Source organism: Strix aluco, chromosome Z (genome assembly GCF_031877795.1).
Source record: "Strix aluco isolate bStrAlu1 chromosome Z, bStrAlu1.hap1, whole genome shotgun sequence".
Lineage (NCBI taxonomy): Eukaryota > Metazoa > Chordata > Aves > Strigiformes > Strigidae > Strix > Strix aluco.
Genome location: NC_133971.1, coordinates 14,938,379 through 14,955,084, shown reverse-complemented (window position 1 = coordinate 14,955,084; position 16,706 = coordinate 14,938,379). Strand labels below are relative to the sequence as shown.

The window sequence follows — 16,706 nt, the reverse complement described above, 5'->3', positions numbered from 1 at the left end:
CTGTAGTATCATGGCCTGACTATAGTTGACTCTTTAATTGGTTGGAGGAATACTTTTGTTCCAAGAAGCTGCTAGGTATGAGTAAGAGTCTGCCTTTTATGAGTGGTCAGAGTGCTCTGTGTTTCCCTTAAAATAATTTAGAAATTCTTTAAAATTATTTTCTGTTGATTTTGAGGATGAGCTTCCATATTCACACTGAAAGACTTGAGGGTTTTTTTTCTGAATTTTACTCCCTTCTTCTGAAGTTTCTCAGACAGCAACAGTGATGAATTAAAATGAATACCTGACCTAGAGAACAGTCAGGGTTCACGTGGGGTAGATTGAAACATGACTTCTGTTCGAACAGTAACCAATTACTTAAAAGGCTGGATAATAGAAAATTTAGTAATAGCTATTAATATATATATATATTCATTTTTACCATGAACTGCCAGTTAATTACTTTGTAAATGACAGCAGATGAGAATGATAACGATCTTATAAACTGGTAGCAATGAGATTGAGCCACCAATGCAACAGAGTGGTACAGCAGCAGATGTTCTTTATCTGTCATATCAGGTATTTCCAGCAAAGGGAGAAGTATTTAGTGTCACTGCACATGGACTTGTCAGATTTCTTTTCTACCTTTCTTCCACACATTTATGATCACCCAAGAAAGATTAGTTCTAACTGGAGCAGTTACGGGGAGGGCTACCACAGGGAAGCCAGGAACAGCGAGTCTGTTTTGCAAGAGAAGTTGAAGTTGTTTTGACAAATAAAATGAAGGCTGAGATGGTACAAAATTGCTCTCCACAAAAATGCTAACAGGAATAAATATTAGTCAAGAGCAACGCGTGTTGCTGTTCGGTACTGGCACAAGAACAAATGGTATTACTTGATTATGAGTACATTGGAAATGTGGAAGAAGTTTCCTGGCAGTTAGGAGAGAGTATGTGGAATGGGCTTCTAGTGGGAGTAACAGAGTTTTGTGGAAGCTTTTTGTTTTGTTTTTGTTTTTACAAAAGCAGAATAAGAACAACAATAACAGTATGGAAATTATTTTAAGAACTCAGTTTATTGAAAGCAGTTAATTTTAGATTTGTCTGAAAGCTGGATTTGATGGCCCTCATGTCTGTATTCCATGTTTGGCTGTTTTCTGAATTTTGTCACCTACCCCTTTAGTGCGTGTGTTCATAGTTCTTGTCAGAGGCTTTCTGTTTTAACCTGTTATATCTTTATTAACAATATGTGCGTTTACAGATGATGTATTTCTGCATTAGAACTATTAAGAAACCTAAGTGCCCGCTTAAGTTATTCACTTAGTATGAATGAGACAGCAAAGACTATAAGGGTCAGAGAGATTAAATTATATAAATATCACAGAATCGCCTAGGTTGGAAAAGACCTTGAAGATCATCTAGTCCAACCATTAACCTAACAGTGACAGATCCCAACTACACCATATCCCCCAGTGCTATGTCGACCCTACCCTTAAACACCTCCAGGGATGGGGACTCCACCACCTCCCTGGGCAGCCCATTCCAACGCCTAACGACCCGTTCTGTAAAGAAATGCTTCCTAATATCCAGTCTAAACCTTCCCTGGCGCAGCTTGAGGCCATTACGAGTTAATGCAGGAAGTTGGGGCATAGCAGGAAATTGAACACAGATCGCCTCAGTTCTAGTTCTTTGTCCAACTGCAAAATGTTTTTTTTCCTGTAACATTCTCATGTTGAAGTTCTTCATGTTTCGTTCACCATGTTGATCAGTCTGAGACCTACCAAGGATGCAGGAAATTACTGGTACAGCTTAGAGAGGAACTTGTAACATTAAGAATTGAACCACTCTTAAATTTTTAACAAAAAATGGTGACATTTTTCCAGGAGTAATGACACTGATTTGAATTATCACACATATATAGTATCTCACATAAAGTTTTTAACAGAAATGGTTGAAATTAAAGGTCCCCGTTTTTCTTTCACGAGGGGGTATTATGTAGCTAGGATATCTGCCTGAGAACCATATGACAACGTTAACTTCCCATTGCTATTGCACTTAAACACTGAATATAGTGGTGTTGCACTCCTAAAACAGACCAGGTAGCTGGCAGCATCTGTAATGTGTGCTTGTAGGACTAAGATTTGGTTGTCAGACAGGTCCTTTGTCAGGCAGACACCAGTGCAGCTGAATGAAATCCTGAGCTGCTATAACTTGATAAGCTGATACTTCTGAAGGTGGCCTGTTTATGTCTCTTTGCAGTCTTTATACAAAGTCTGTGGGCTTAAATTTGGGAACATCTTTTTTTTAAAGAAAAAAAAAAAGCATAAGTTTGAGTGAATTTCACAGTTCACTGACAAAGTTTTTGGTTGTTGTATAAGTTTGAATGATGTTGCCTTAATTAAATAAAAATTAAAAACCAAACACCATCCAGCACCAGTCACACTGGACTGAAACATGTAAATTATACATTATTGATTGTAAGATTTATGTTACTCAAGGACATAATGAGCCTTTCTGGCTTAATAGTTGATACACAAAAACTGCACTCAGTAAATATACAATATAGTAGAAGAAATTTTTAAAATAGACATTACAAGAATTGATTCACAGGTCTTATGTCTATCAGTCTTAAATGGAAAGAAGCATAATATACAGAACTCTTTCTTTAGTGTTTAATTCAGCTGTGAAATCCCTGTCAACAGATAATGATGCAGGTGCTAAAAGCATACATGCTATAAAAGAAGGGATAGGACAGATTTATGAAGTAAAATCCAGTAAGTCTATTTTGTATAAAAGGCAGCACTGTGGCTTAAGCTGTGCTGCAAGCTGTACTAGACACTGGTGAAACAGTTTAGGGAGGGTTCACTGCACTGCCTACTACGTTTCGTCTTCCTGTATATTTGTGGTTAACCTTTGTCTGAAAGAGGGTATTGAGTAAGGTGGATCTTTGACTTAATTCAGTACAGATATCTTTCTGGTTTAGTATAGGTATATTTAAACATGTGTGATTAATAAAGCCCAAGGAAACTCATTTCTGGCTATTAATTACAGATACAGTTTTACACATTGAAGAAACCACCATAATGTAAAAAGATACTAGCAAATACTTTTTAAAATGTATACTTTGCTAGGTCGTGTATTTTTGCTTGGTAGACATCCCTTTCTAATGATTGAATGTCTGTAATACAGAAATTGGACTGCATTTCATCAGAGTGGTAAGGTAGATAGGTCACAAATCCCAGTAATACTTATAATTACTTTCATCCATTATCTGAGAGAAACTATGAGAGATACATTTTTCTGAGCAGGCACTTGGATGTGGCCCTAACTCTTCTGCATGCAGGCTGTAGAGTCGCATGACTTTGAATTCCCTCCAAAGTGAGACAGTAGATAAGATCCTCTTACATGTTGGCATTTCTTAAATATGATCTGAATGGCTAACTGTATTGAGCAGTGAAATCTTGTTTGGCAGAGTAAAAGAGGATGGTTTTTGTCCAGTTTCTTTGTGTCTTGTGTCACTTTTCTGTGTCAAACACATGACACAAATAAATGCTAAAATATATATAGATACTTTAGATCTTTCATTCTCCTGTGAAGGCCTTCAGAAACAGTGAAACTCTTTTAGTTAAATTGTAATTAGAAGAGGATCAGTGCATGTAATTATCCCTGTTTCCATCACCTTTCACTTTTTTTTTCCTCAGTTCAGCTTCAATGAGAGTTTTAACTGTAGCTTTCTAGATGCAGTTAGCAAAACAACTTTTAGACTCTTTGGACTGAAGATAAGAAAATACTAATATTATTATGTATCTTCAGAGAATCAAGTAGTAGAGTAAAAGAGTGGTAGGGATGTTTCACGCTATGCACTGTATGACTTGTCACTTGGACAGTGAGAAAGTGTGATCCAATGCCATGGATTTTTTTATTGCCATATAGAAAAAATATCAGATATTAAAGATGTCTGAAAGTGTGTAGCTGATCAAAACCTATCTTATCCTCTTGATGTGTTAAATTTTAACATGTTACATTTAGTGTACCAGACTGTATCTAGCTGTAATTGTAAAGTCTGTGATTTTGTTCTCCCCAGTATCCTGTGTTTGTTTTGGTTTTTTTTCTCTTTTCGTTTAGATGCAGAGCCTGAAAGGTGGTACAGAAGCCATTGCTCATTTGGACCAGTTAGAAGCTGATTATTATGATCTACAGCTTCAATTATATGAAGTGCAGTTTGAGATCTTGAAATGTGAAGAGCTGCTGCTGACAGCACAACTTGAAAGCATCAGAAGACTGATGTCAGGTGCTTTATGCATTTTAATTAAGACATAATCTATAAAAGATAATTCTCTTCCTAAGAGTCTAATAAAGCCTGTGGGAATAAAATGAGAACAGATTCTTTATCATGTGAAGAACTGGAGCTTCTAACATAAGTACTGGTAAATTAAAATTTATGCCTGTTCATAAGGTGTATCCATACACATACAGAAGTTTGGGGCTGTGTTTGGAAATAAACATGTAAGATACTGCTTAAGTTTTGAAAAACTAAATTCAGGGAAGAAGAAATGTCTTCATTACTGGACTTGTCTCATTAAAAATTTGTATTAGTATTATTAATTTCTTTGAAGTGATTGGTTTTCAAAAGGTATTCCTGCAAATCAGAGTCCTTCAGCTAAACTCTGAAGCTTGCCATTGCCTTCATTGCTGTCTCACTGATTTAGAGCAGTGACGCAAACCCCAAGTTTCCAGAACCTCCTATACCTTGTGTACTTACAAACTGTGGAAATGGTACAGATAAATCATACAGCATTTTTGAATCCAGTTCTGTCCTTTGGACCTTTCTATAGTTATGCTTTTATTCACACCAGCTCTGTTTTACTGTTTAGTGCATAGGGCTTACATAGCAAATTTTGTTATGGCTAGAAAAGTCATTTAAGAAGAGAGATTTCAAGCTGGATTGTATTGTGAGTTACCTCTGGAAAAAGAAAACAGGTATTATGGATTCTTAGTGCTGTCATGTGAATCTCCTCCTTTTAGGCTTGTAATGGCAACAACTGCATGTATGGAAGATGAGGTTTGAAAACTCTGTAAATGACTTAAAGAAATGTGTCAGCTTTGAGTGGGTGCCTCTGTGGAGAGCTAGTTAGTGCTTTAGAGATAGTTTTTGTACTTGGGAAATCAGACATCAAATTTTGGTACTGAAGACATGGTATGGTTTACTTACCTGTGGACCAAAGGAAATCCCTTGAACAGGAGGCTGAGAAAGAATGTGTATCAAAATCCTTTCTCTTTGATGTAGTAGTGAGAGTAAAACCTAAGGGCCCTCAAGAGTTTAGTCCTGCTGTAAAAACATCATAGGTCATTATGACTTGTCACTAATGTTTTTGCCAGAACTCTCAAAAAAAACTCCCAACCCCATGACCTGACCCAAAATAAAATAAAATCCCCAGTCAGCTAAACAACCAACCTTCTCCTTCCCCCCTGGCAACAAAGTAGTTCACTATTCTAGTTTCCTTTGCTATTTTAAATTTGTATTCTTTAATAATAAATCCAAAAGGGTTGTTTGTTTTGGTTTGGTTTTTTTTTTCTGTTAAAGACAGCTGTCTATGTTAGAAGTAATTACTGTTTTTTAATAATGGCTAATATCCCATGGGACAGAAAATTAAAAATACAGTTCTTAAATGTGTGGGAATTTTGTTCAAAGGATGAAATTACCTCTTCGGACTTTACTTAGGTGGGGAGGATAGAACACTTAATGTGAAGAATGTGATACTGAAGTGGCTACATCTCTTCAAGACTGTTCAGCACCAAATCTGAATGAAAGCATTTAAAACATATAGTGGTCTTTTAATATGTGTTGTTTCCTATGCTGTCAAAGAGAAAAGTGTTCTGTTGCATCTTCTCTTATGCTTCCTTTTTAAAGCGTACTTATAGTCAGTAAAGGAATAGCCTTTTAAGTGTGCACATCTGTATGATTTGTCTTAGTGACTTGTAGAGGCTGTTGCTATTCTTTACTCTTTGACTGTATTGGCTCTGCAGAGATACTTCAGAGTTTTGCATTCTGTTTTGATGCAAGGGATATCAGCAGTACTACTAGTGAAGTCCCAACAGAATTTTTTGAGAGTGAGTGTGATTTGATTTGACTGCCAGTTGGTTGTAAGCTAGAAGAAAAACATTTTATTGTACAAACTCAGCACATTGGATCTGAAAAGTACCAAATGATAATAGATTGTCATATTATAAACAACAGTAATAGTTTTTTACTGTCATTAAGTAAATACCTGCACTGAAATTCACAAAATGTGAATTTATTATGTTAGAATTTTAAAGAGTCTTATCCCGTCCATACAAACTATTTATACATCCTTGTAAGATGGTTTTGGCGTGGATGCACTTGTAAATTCCTTCCTTTAACTCTACATGGAAGTGTTCTAAAATTAAATTTGCATGTAAATTCTCCCCATTTTATAAGTGCATGGCAAAATGCAATTGTTAGCTGTGAATCTTATTTTTATCCACTGATGTCTCAAAGTGGGTTCTAGTGACTTGGCAGTGCTACATGTGGATGAAACTTTATGGATTTTCTTTTTTAAACTGAGCACTGAAGTAAAGAATCTAGTTGGTCTGGTTTAATTAGTTTTTATTTTAAAATTAATATAGTGTTGTGCTTTCTTTTCTGGTCCTGCCGTGTTTTCTGCTGAGCTGAAATTAGCACAATAATCAGAATTTTGATTGCAGCAGAAACTGTACACACAAATAACATGAAGTGACAACAGCTTTTAAAATGGACAGTGTACCGAAGAAAATCTTGCCCCTCTCCCCAAATAATCTAGTAGCAGAAGGAGGAGGTTACGGTCTTGCTGAAAGTAGTTGATGAAGTTGAAATGAGAAGGTTTGGTGGTGCTGCAGAGTAGATACTTGACAGTCATGCCAGCTGTATCTGCCTGTTCCAGCCAGCAGTAATGCATATCCCTCTTGGTGTATTACAAAAAATCCTACTTAGTATGCCAGTGAAATAGGGAACAAGAGGCCTTTGCTGCTTCTTCATCCCAACGTTGTGCAAGGATTTATAATCATCACTCTTTCCTTCTTGGCAAGAGATGAGAAAGCAGCATTAAGAAATGAGCTCAATGTTATACTAAATACTCAGGAGACTAAAAATCATGAGTGTTGATAAAACTCTTAGTAATGACCTCCTTTTCAGGCCTGTAATGCTCTGAAGGATTGCCTTGAAGTTACCCTCCCTCTGCTGCCTTTGAGCAGAAGCAGTGACTGAGAGGTCAGAAACCTCCTGAGAGAGACTTTTTGGTGTTTTGTTGTCCAATTCCCCTTTCATGAAATTAATAGTCAGTAGTGGCAGAAGAATCTCATGCCAAAGAGTTCAGAAAGAGTCTGTATATCCTCAACTTTGTAGTAAAGACCAGAGGATATTACTGCACATCGTGGGTCCCTTGTATTAGTTAAGAGACCCAAAACCATGTGTGGACATTGTGATCAAGTTAGGCTACAGACACAAGTGTACACTTAGAGTTGCATTTGTTTTTCAGTGCTCTGAGCTTACCTGAATACCAGGCTGTGCTTCATTGGTATTGATTTCTGTTCTTCCTATAAACTTTAAAGCCCTACAGTGCTTTGCTGTTCAGTGCTTTTCCTCTGACATTTTCGATAGTCCTCTGAAAGGACGATAGCATTCTTCTACATTAAATCTTCCAACTCAGTGGGAGGGTTGTTGAACAAAACAAAAGCTTAATGAAATACAAACTATTGATTTTACTTTTTCATTGCTGACATTTTCAAAACAGAGAAGAGAGATGAAGTGGTATATTATGACACTTACGAAAGTATGGAAGCCATGCTTGAAAAAGAGGATGTGGGAACACCTATATACTTGCAAAAAGAGGAGCTGCAAAAGTTACAACAAAAAATCCGCCAGCTGGAAGCAAGGCGTGGACGTATTTCAGCCAAGAAAGCATACCTCAGAAATAAAAAGGTATTATTAAATTGAAAATTTCTAGCATAATTAGCAAATTTAATAAAACTTCAAAAGGTTTAACTTCAGATACAACTTCCAAGCCTCCCAGAATTTTCATGGGTTATATTTACTACTTATTAAAAGTTGTTTTACAGAGTATCAAATACAATAGCGTGTATTACTAAATTGATATATTTAAGATTGTTTACCTTTTACTTTAGGAACCTTTAATTACTTTGAAGCCAGCAAATAAACTTGTTTCTGTTAACTAATCAGAATACTTTAATATGGAAAGTACATGCTAGAATACATGTTTTTAGAGAGAGTAGTTTTATATATTTGCAGAAGAGAATTTTCAAGGGTGTTTTCTCACTAATGAGTTCTATTTTCATTCTCTTACCTCATCCTTTTAAACTTATGTAATGTGTCATTGATACTCTGTATTCAGCAGATACGTATGAAATCCAGTATATATTCTTAATTTGTATAACTAGGTGTGCTATTTAGGGCTACTTTGTGCATTACATGATCAGGATGTTGTGCAGAAAAGTAATATAGCTATTGTCTTGAAATTGTGTATCAAGTGTATATAAATATGCTCATTCATTTTTTCCAGAATCACTTGTTTATTGTTCCCTAGCAGTCTGTGGTTGCGTCAATATGCATTATTAATGAACGATATAGCTTAATGAGTAGAATATATCAAAGTTTTGAGAGAGTATTGTAATACTTACTATAAAAAAGGTTTGCACCCCATACTATATAGTATAAGTCTGTGCAGAAGTCTCAGTTAAGACCTCATTCTAGATTGGGATCAGCAGTTGGTGTGGTTGTATGTTCCCAGTCATGTCCTTTAAGGTTGGAACATGACCCCTTTATGTAAACAGCTCTAGTAGTTTGAGGGTAAAGCCTTCAAGTCTTGTCTCCCTTTCATAACTAATATATCTATTTCTGTACCTGAATCTGAAGCAGATCAAACAAAACAGCAGTTGATACATTTTGTATTTTGGGTTTTTTATTTCTTCCTTCAGTAATGGTCCTGTCTCTGTTTAACACAATATGGAGAAGACTGCAAATAAATTATTATAAAAGAAAAGTCTTTTGATGGCCAGTTATGGAAAGTAGTTTGCTCAGCGTCATTGAATTTGTTTATGTGAGTTTGTAAAAATAAAAAGTATCAAGAACTTGGGCTTTTTAGTATTTCAAGGAATAGATCCTGTCATGTTATGCTAAATAACGTAGGCCACATTATATTAGTTAGGCTATTTTCTCTTGAATATGAAAAGACATTGCTGGCATCTTACAGAGTAGACAAACCTGTTTAAAAGCGACAGCCTGATTGCTGTTCCTTACTTACAACTTACGGGATTTAACAAATCAAGAAGCAACCCTGAAGCAGGAGTAGAGATTTTTTTAGCATGCCTTCTTATCTGTATAATGAACTAATCACCTTCAATTGGCTCATTTGTTTCAAGGTTATGCTGTGATAAAATACCTTGTTTAAACTGAAGGAATTAGTTCTAGGATGCAACACTAGTTGTAACACTAGTTGTAGCATGCCTACCTGTGTACTGAGAAATGGTGCAGAGTTATTTACGGTAGTATTGCTTGTCTGGGTCTGTGTGCAGGAGTAATACAGTGATGTCTACTCAACAGTGTGCTGGAAGAATGTTGCTATACTGCTTTCAGGACCTGAGGTAATGTCTCCATGTCGAATTTCACTGCTGGATGTCACAGCATGGACATCACAGTGCTCTCAGAACTAGTTCCAGCTCTTCACTGATTTCATTGCCCAGCGTAGCATTATCTGCAGTTGAGCGCTGCAATGAGATACATAGCTTTCAGCTTCTAAAGAAATCGCAGATTAGAATAATGTGTATTTAAACTTGCAGGGAGAGATAAAATATTTTTATTTGAAGAAAAAGAGTAGGCAGAAGCTGTTGTTGTGTGCCATTTTGTGACACTCATTGGGCAGAAAAGAACATAGCCATTTTGATGGATATTTATGGTAGAGGTATTTACTGTAGCTGCTCTTATTATTGCTGACTAATGCAGAGCCCTACTAAGTTTACTAGTAATTACCTGAAAATCAAGGCTCTTGTGGCTTTGATTCAAACATAAAGAAGCTTTGTATCTTGAGTGACCATTCTAGTGATATCACAAAACATTGTTAGTGAGCACTATTCATAGTGCCTGATTTGGGCAGCTGTAGGTTACAAAACTGGGAGGAAAGAAGGGTTCTTGCCCTGAAGAATTTGCAGTTTAAGTTAAACATGCAGAACAAAGATACAGATGGGATACAGGAGCAGATTCTAGATGGTGAGAAGGAGCGCAGTGATGACTGAATGCTAAGTGGAGAAAAGAATGAGTTTTTGAGGGTTCCTTTGGAAAGTACTTACTATGTGGTCTCTTTCTCAAAGTGTGTCTGTCTCTCTCAATTAAGCAATATTTATTGTTGAACTGAGATGAGAGTCTACTTAATGTTTTTCAGATTGTGTTTCTGACCATGCTTGTTTCAGCAAAGTATCTTAAAACAGACCTGTAAACAAGTGTTCTGTTCTGGATTGGGTTGTTGAGGTTTTGGTCTTTTTGTTTCTTTTGCATTTTTTTTTCCCTTGTCAGTAAGGAAGCTGTGCATTAAGTGGTGTATTCCACAGTCTTGTGATATATTTAGAAATTACAGTCCTTGTTTATTATTAGGTTATTGGCAAATGAAGATTCCCTTAGGAGAATGCCTCCTTTCTAGCAGCAGATATCATAATTAAGAAAACAATAGGAAATTATTCTCCATCATCAGTTTTTTATTTTTTGGAGGAGGTTGTTTCATCAACTGGATATTTGAAAATATTTTCTGTTGAGGAGATAACGTAGTGAAAAGGAATCAATTACTTTGTATAGAATAAGACTATATGTAATACAAATATAAATTTCTGTGACTATAATCTCTATTAATTTTGTTTTTCAGAAATTCCTTTTGCTGTTTTTGCAGTTGATCCTCTTATTTGTTAATGATGTTGTCAAATAATTGTGCCAAACCTTTATTTAGAAACTTTTGCTAAAGGTTTGTTATAAACCTCATTTATCTTCGATTCTGAATAACTGAGCCAGCATTTTTTAAATTTAGTTTTAGAGACGTTGATGTTCTTTCACTGTACTACCATGAGTATAAACTCTTTATTCTCATATTTTTTTATAGGCACCTATTTGCATTTTTTAAGCAATCATTTCCTGATGCTCCTTTGTGCTGCTGACAGTTATTAAAAAATAAGATTTATTATAAAAAAATAAGATTTAATAGTCTCACTTTTTTTTCATATTTCTTGAAAGCTAGTTAATGGATTTTTTATGAAGGATATCGCTATTATTATCCCAGTCTACCCCCTGCTGGCTGCACAGTAGTATTAATTAGGTTATCATATGGAACAAGGAGCTGTTTTATTAGGGAGGTAGATTTATAGCAAAGAGTCGAGTTAAAAAAGATGGTGTAGGAGGCATCTAGAAAAATACTTTTGGAAAAATAGTTGTGCAGAAATTGAATTATTTTACATCCAGGAAGAGTATTCTTTATCATGAGCAGACTGGGAGAAGCAATTTGTTGGTGAAGCTGTTTGGGGTATGTTTGTAATGTGTGCTTTGATCTAGAAAGTTTCTTCACACGCTGTCATGTCCATTTGATAAGACACCTTGACTACTATGCAGGACCACAGTTTAAAGCATAGCCCATGCCAAAACAGGTGGCATAGGGTTACTTGGTATGCTTTCATATTATTATTGTTGTTGTTATTACTACTACAACATAAGGGTGTAACAACACAGAAAACTTAAAATATGGTTTCTTCACATACTGAGCTTACTAAATGAGAAACTAACCTTTTACTTGGGATGCTTTTCAATCTGAAAGCAAGGCTCACCAGAACTAGTTAAATATAATACTAATGCGGATCTCTTTTTATGTATATTACACGTTACTAGTCTTAAATGTGGTAGTTTATCCAGTGATTAGAATTGACGTGGTTCCTCAGCTCTCCCTTTTTATCTCTTTAGTAGAAATACAGTTTGATACTGTGAAGTCAGTCAGGTGATTAAAAGAGAAATGAATGTTGCTTCTTGATGCTCTCTCAGTTCCATACAGTTGGTCAACATCTTTCTTAAAGTGTGGCTCTTACTGGATGTAATGCTCCTGCTTTCCCAGTGCTGAGAAGGAAGGACTGCTTCACATGTGCAGCGGGCTGTATTCCTGCTCATATGCCCAATTATGATGTTTTCTTTTTTTGATGGAGTTTGTTGGTTTATGTTCAACTTGTCCTCTGCCATAATCATCCAGATAATTTTCTTTAATGCTGCCACCTGGCTGTTTTTTTTCTTCATTCTTTGTTTGCAGTCACTTAATCTTGTCTACAAGTAGAACTTAGCATTTGTCCCTACGAAACTGCAGAAATTGCAACCTTTTTTTTTTTTTTGACCGCTTCTCTAATTATTTAAGATGATTCAGATTTCTAATCCCATGCTGCAACATGTTTTCAGCCCCTCCTAGTCTTTTGTTATTTCAAGTCATAGAGATCTAATTACATTAAAGAAGGTTGTTCGTTACTACAAAGTCAGCACCAAATATGTTTTGGTCTGGTTTATCCTCTTTACCTGCTTAAAATATCTTTCATTATTGCTCTTAATCAGAAAGACTTAAATACTGATGATAAAGAGAAAATGTTTCATAACAGTGTGGCCCCCGAGTGTTTATGAGACATGTCAAAAAACCCAAACCTAACATACATTTTCTGATTATTTTATAATACTTTTTTTTGTATCTCATAACATACATTCCTTGTTATTTTATAAGACTTTTAATTGAACTTAGCACATAAATAGAGAATAAACTCTAAAGGTAAATAAGTAGTAGTATTACAAAAAGTCAGATACTCTAGTAATATTCTGAAGCTATTGCTGTGTCTTTGAAATGCAGAAGTTAGGTAGTTTGTACTTTGACAGTTACAAATTAAATGGATTAACTTTTCCAGCTGTATTAATTAAACTCTTTTCATCAGAGAAAAAAACTCCACAAACAAACACAAAGCCCAGCAGTGTTTAGCTATATATATATATATTCCTCTGATGAATCTAGGATGGTATTTCCACAGAAACTTATGCTCTTGTTGATTACCTGTATATGGTAGCAACATTGATGGTCTTACTGTTTAGAAACATTCGAGACGGCATAGTACTTCTGTGCGATACAGGAACACTGGCTACCTTTCTATGTGATCGTAGTATGTCCATAGGCAGCTTGTCCATAGGAGCTGTCCAAGTGTCCAAAATGATGGGTTTTTTTTTTTACCCCTCCCCTCCTTGTTTTTGTGTCTTTCTGCCACTACTGTAGTATCTTGCTTGATGTCTGATAACTCCATCAGGTCCCCCAAGCAGTGCTTTCAATGGCAAAGCTCCTGTCTGGCTCCACCCAGTAAGTCAAACTGACTGATGCCTGGGAAGCCCATCTCTTTGGTGTTCTAGCTGCAGTCACACTCCAGACTGCTTCCTAACACTGCCCTCTCTTACACAGCCATGAGATGTATTTCTGACTACACATAAAAGTTTATCATAGTTCTATGTGGTGCTTGTACCAGGCCTGATTTCACTGTACGTACTGTCTAATTTCCTGGCTGTCAGTATTGTCCTATGAACATGTCTTGTCACTATTCTAAATTCCTGCACGTGCTCTGGGTTTTTTTTGAACCTGTTCTTATTTGCAGGCAATGTAATAAATGCTTGTTTTTAAACCAGATGTTACACACATGAACATAAGTGAACCTGTTTGTGCATGTGTAAAATTGTTACAACTTTATTAATGTTTGTGCTTGCAGAGTGTGCATGCAAAAGATGAACTGACACTTGTAAATGAGAAGCTCTTTAGTTGCATAAATGCATATATGTAGTATATTTTGAGAGTTATTATCCATGTATATAAATACATGGAGTTACACAACGGGTTTATGAAGTATTTGACAAATTGGTGTTTGGTGTGACTTTTATACTGGTATGATAGAAACAAACTTTTTAAGCAACTGTTACTTGTGTATATTCTTTTGACAGTTAAAAGTAACAGGTTTGGGTTTGTCTGTCTTGGTTTTGTTTCCGTTTTATGGTTTTACTCTAATATTAGATTGATTAAATCTGCTTGTCTGAGATAGGCTTTGTAATTTTTACTTTTCTAATTCCTAGTGTTATTGGTGAAATATGGCATTATACCCTGTGAATTGATATTTTAAAATCATATTCTATAGATAACATTTTCTGTCTCTACAGGAGATCTGTATCGCAAAGCATAATGAAAAGATCCAGCAGCGTCACCAGAGCGAGGAGGAATACAAAATGCACCATGCTGTTCAGCTAGTAAGTTTGAGTTTTCTGCTATTGAGTTTAGCCTTTAGTTGATAGCTTGCATTCCTCATTATACATTCATTAGGTGAGTATTCAGAGTGATAGCTGGTTTTAAAAGATGGTGTGTATCCCTGAACTTGGCACCATGGATTTCTGTATCATATTATGCTGGTAAGGGGGACATAGAACCCAAGCAAATAAAACAGTTCTTTCATGCTAGTTTCACAGTCTTAAATGATTACTGCTAGGGTTAGTCTGCATGTAGTTTGTTACCATGTGCACATAGATGATTACGGACATCTCTGTGTGGCGTCAGATATGTTGAGATGAGTAAGAAAACCATACACATTTCTTCTTGAATCTTAATAAGTTTGTTCATTATTTTTCTTCTTTCTACAAAAGAATTAACTTGTATAAAGATGTAGTTGCAGCTGTATGCTCCACAATTCTCCGCACAGTCTCATCACAGAGAACAGGCTAGCCAGTCTAAGTCTTGTGCTGAACATCATAGAATATTCAAATTCTGGGCTAGGTCTTGGGAGCTGATATAGTATCAATATTTAATAAAGATCACTGACAAAGATGCATTGAAATCCAAGTCTCTTTAATTCAGGCTTCAATTAGATTAGCAGAAGTGATTCTGTTTCATCCTTATACATTTTTAACATTGATACATTTGTGCAGGAAATCAGCTGCATAATTTATTTTATGAAAAGGCTACTTGTGAAAGACAGTACGCATTGGCATACTCTTTCAGGAACTTAGAAAAAAATTCTTACAGTAAGGCAAAGGAGTTTGCTGTGTGGATTGTAGTCCATTTATCACTCTTAAAAATAAGACTTGACAAAACTGAAGGATTTTCTTGTCTATCAAACACTACACAGCTTTTTTGTTACTTATTTTGTGGAATTGCCCGCTTGCACTATATAAAGAACCTTAAGCTAATTTTTTTGGTCTTTTTTTCTGTTAATAGTGTGACTGAAAATTTCTACTATTATTGTAAAATAGGTTTTCAGCCGGGGGTTTTCATGAAGAATTTTTAAAAGATAACCTCAAGGCTGTCCAAACCTGAAACCAAATAAGAATTGCAATTTCACTATTATTCAAAAAAAACCCAGAAAAACCCAAACCAAAACAAAGAACCCCGTTGAGTTTGAGACTGCTTCAGGAGAAGTTTGATCTGATTGCATATGTAACATGCAGGTGTGGTGGTAGAACTATCCTTTCTTCCTGCTATAATATTTTCTTTATGCTTCTGTTTTAATGTCTTTGCCCCATTGCTCTGTTATTTTCACTACATGTTTCTATTCCTCTTCACCTTTTCCTGTTTCCTGTCCTTACTATTTTTCAGACCTGTTCTCCTCTTCCTCTTCCTAATGCATCTATACTTACTTCCTTACAAATCACAGGAGTTGGCTCTTTATGAAGGACACCAGGCCACTAGGTGACTTCTGAAAATGGCAGGCAGGCAGACACTGCTTTTGTGTTCACTGAATGACAATAAAAGTTCACAAAAATGATCAGAGTTTTTAATTGTGATGGTGAAGATGAGCTTTTAAAAGTAATACTAAATGCTGTGAGTCATTTAAAAAGTAAAGCTGTTGTTTCTGCTCAGGGTTTTTTCTTTATAGTCACTTGTTCTATCACTTTTCCTGATAACATACAATGACTTTTGCAACCTGATAACTAGCATCCACTTTCAGTAAATTTGAAGAGTAATGTTTTGTTTCAAAGATGTAGTAACTTTGAAGTTTTGTGAAAATGGATGACTAGTTAGAGGAGGTGGATCCAAATGTGCGTTTTCACTGAGGTAAGATCCCCAAACAAGAAAAAAATACAGCTGTCTTAGCTGCAAGGAAGAGCGAAACCTTTATTTATTTATTCTGTAAGATTACAGAAAATCAAGGCGGATTAAATAATGACAGCTTAAGTTAATTAAATAAAAAACTTTCATTTACTGTTGTAAATTATAATGAAAATGTTTACTTAATTTGCTCAGTATTGGATTCAGAACTTTGTGGCAGTGAGTTCTGTGATTTCTTGCACTGCGAAAATACTAATATGACTTGTTTTAAATGGGCAACGTTGCAATTTGGACTGTCATTTTGTCCTTGGAATGAGAGAAAATGGATACTGGTTTGCTGTCTGGCTAATTTAAACCATTTTTAATTTAAGGGGGCTGTTTTCAGTTCAATATTCTGTTACAGCTCTAGATTTTCTCATCTTTCAAGGTAACAAGTCTTCAAGTGTTCCAGTTCCAGATTGAAATCTTTCTTTACTGAGCTTTGCATTTCTTTGAGATTATAAAACAGGAATTATGTACTGTGTTTTAAGGGGAACACAAAGGCCAAGTTTTGAAGTTCAGAAATGTGTTTATTTGAGAAGTAGATTCTTAG

At 35.6% G+C, this 16,706-nt stretch overlaps 1 protein-coding gene across 3 annotated transcripts in view; it reads left to right on the top strand.

The window, feature by feature from the left end:
* JMY (junction mediating and regulatory protein, p53 cofactor) overlaps positions 1–16,706 on the top strand; it is a 70,217-nt gene that overhangs the window by 40,071 nt on the left and 13,440 nt on the right. For all 3 annotated transcript variants that reach the window (XR_012621751.1, XM_074813393.1, XM_074813394.1), the window contains exons 5-7: positions 4,104–4,269; positions 7,769–7,956; positions 14,236–14,322. Coding sequence is in view for 2 of the 3 variants with exons in the window: in XM_074813393.1 (XP_074669494.1) it covers positions 4,104–4,269; positions 7,769–7,956; positions 14,236–14,322 (441 nt within the window). In the remaining variant the exon portion in view is untranslated. The remainder of the gene's footprint in view (positions 1–4,103; positions 4,270–7,768; positions 7,957–14,235; positions 14,323–16,706) is intronic.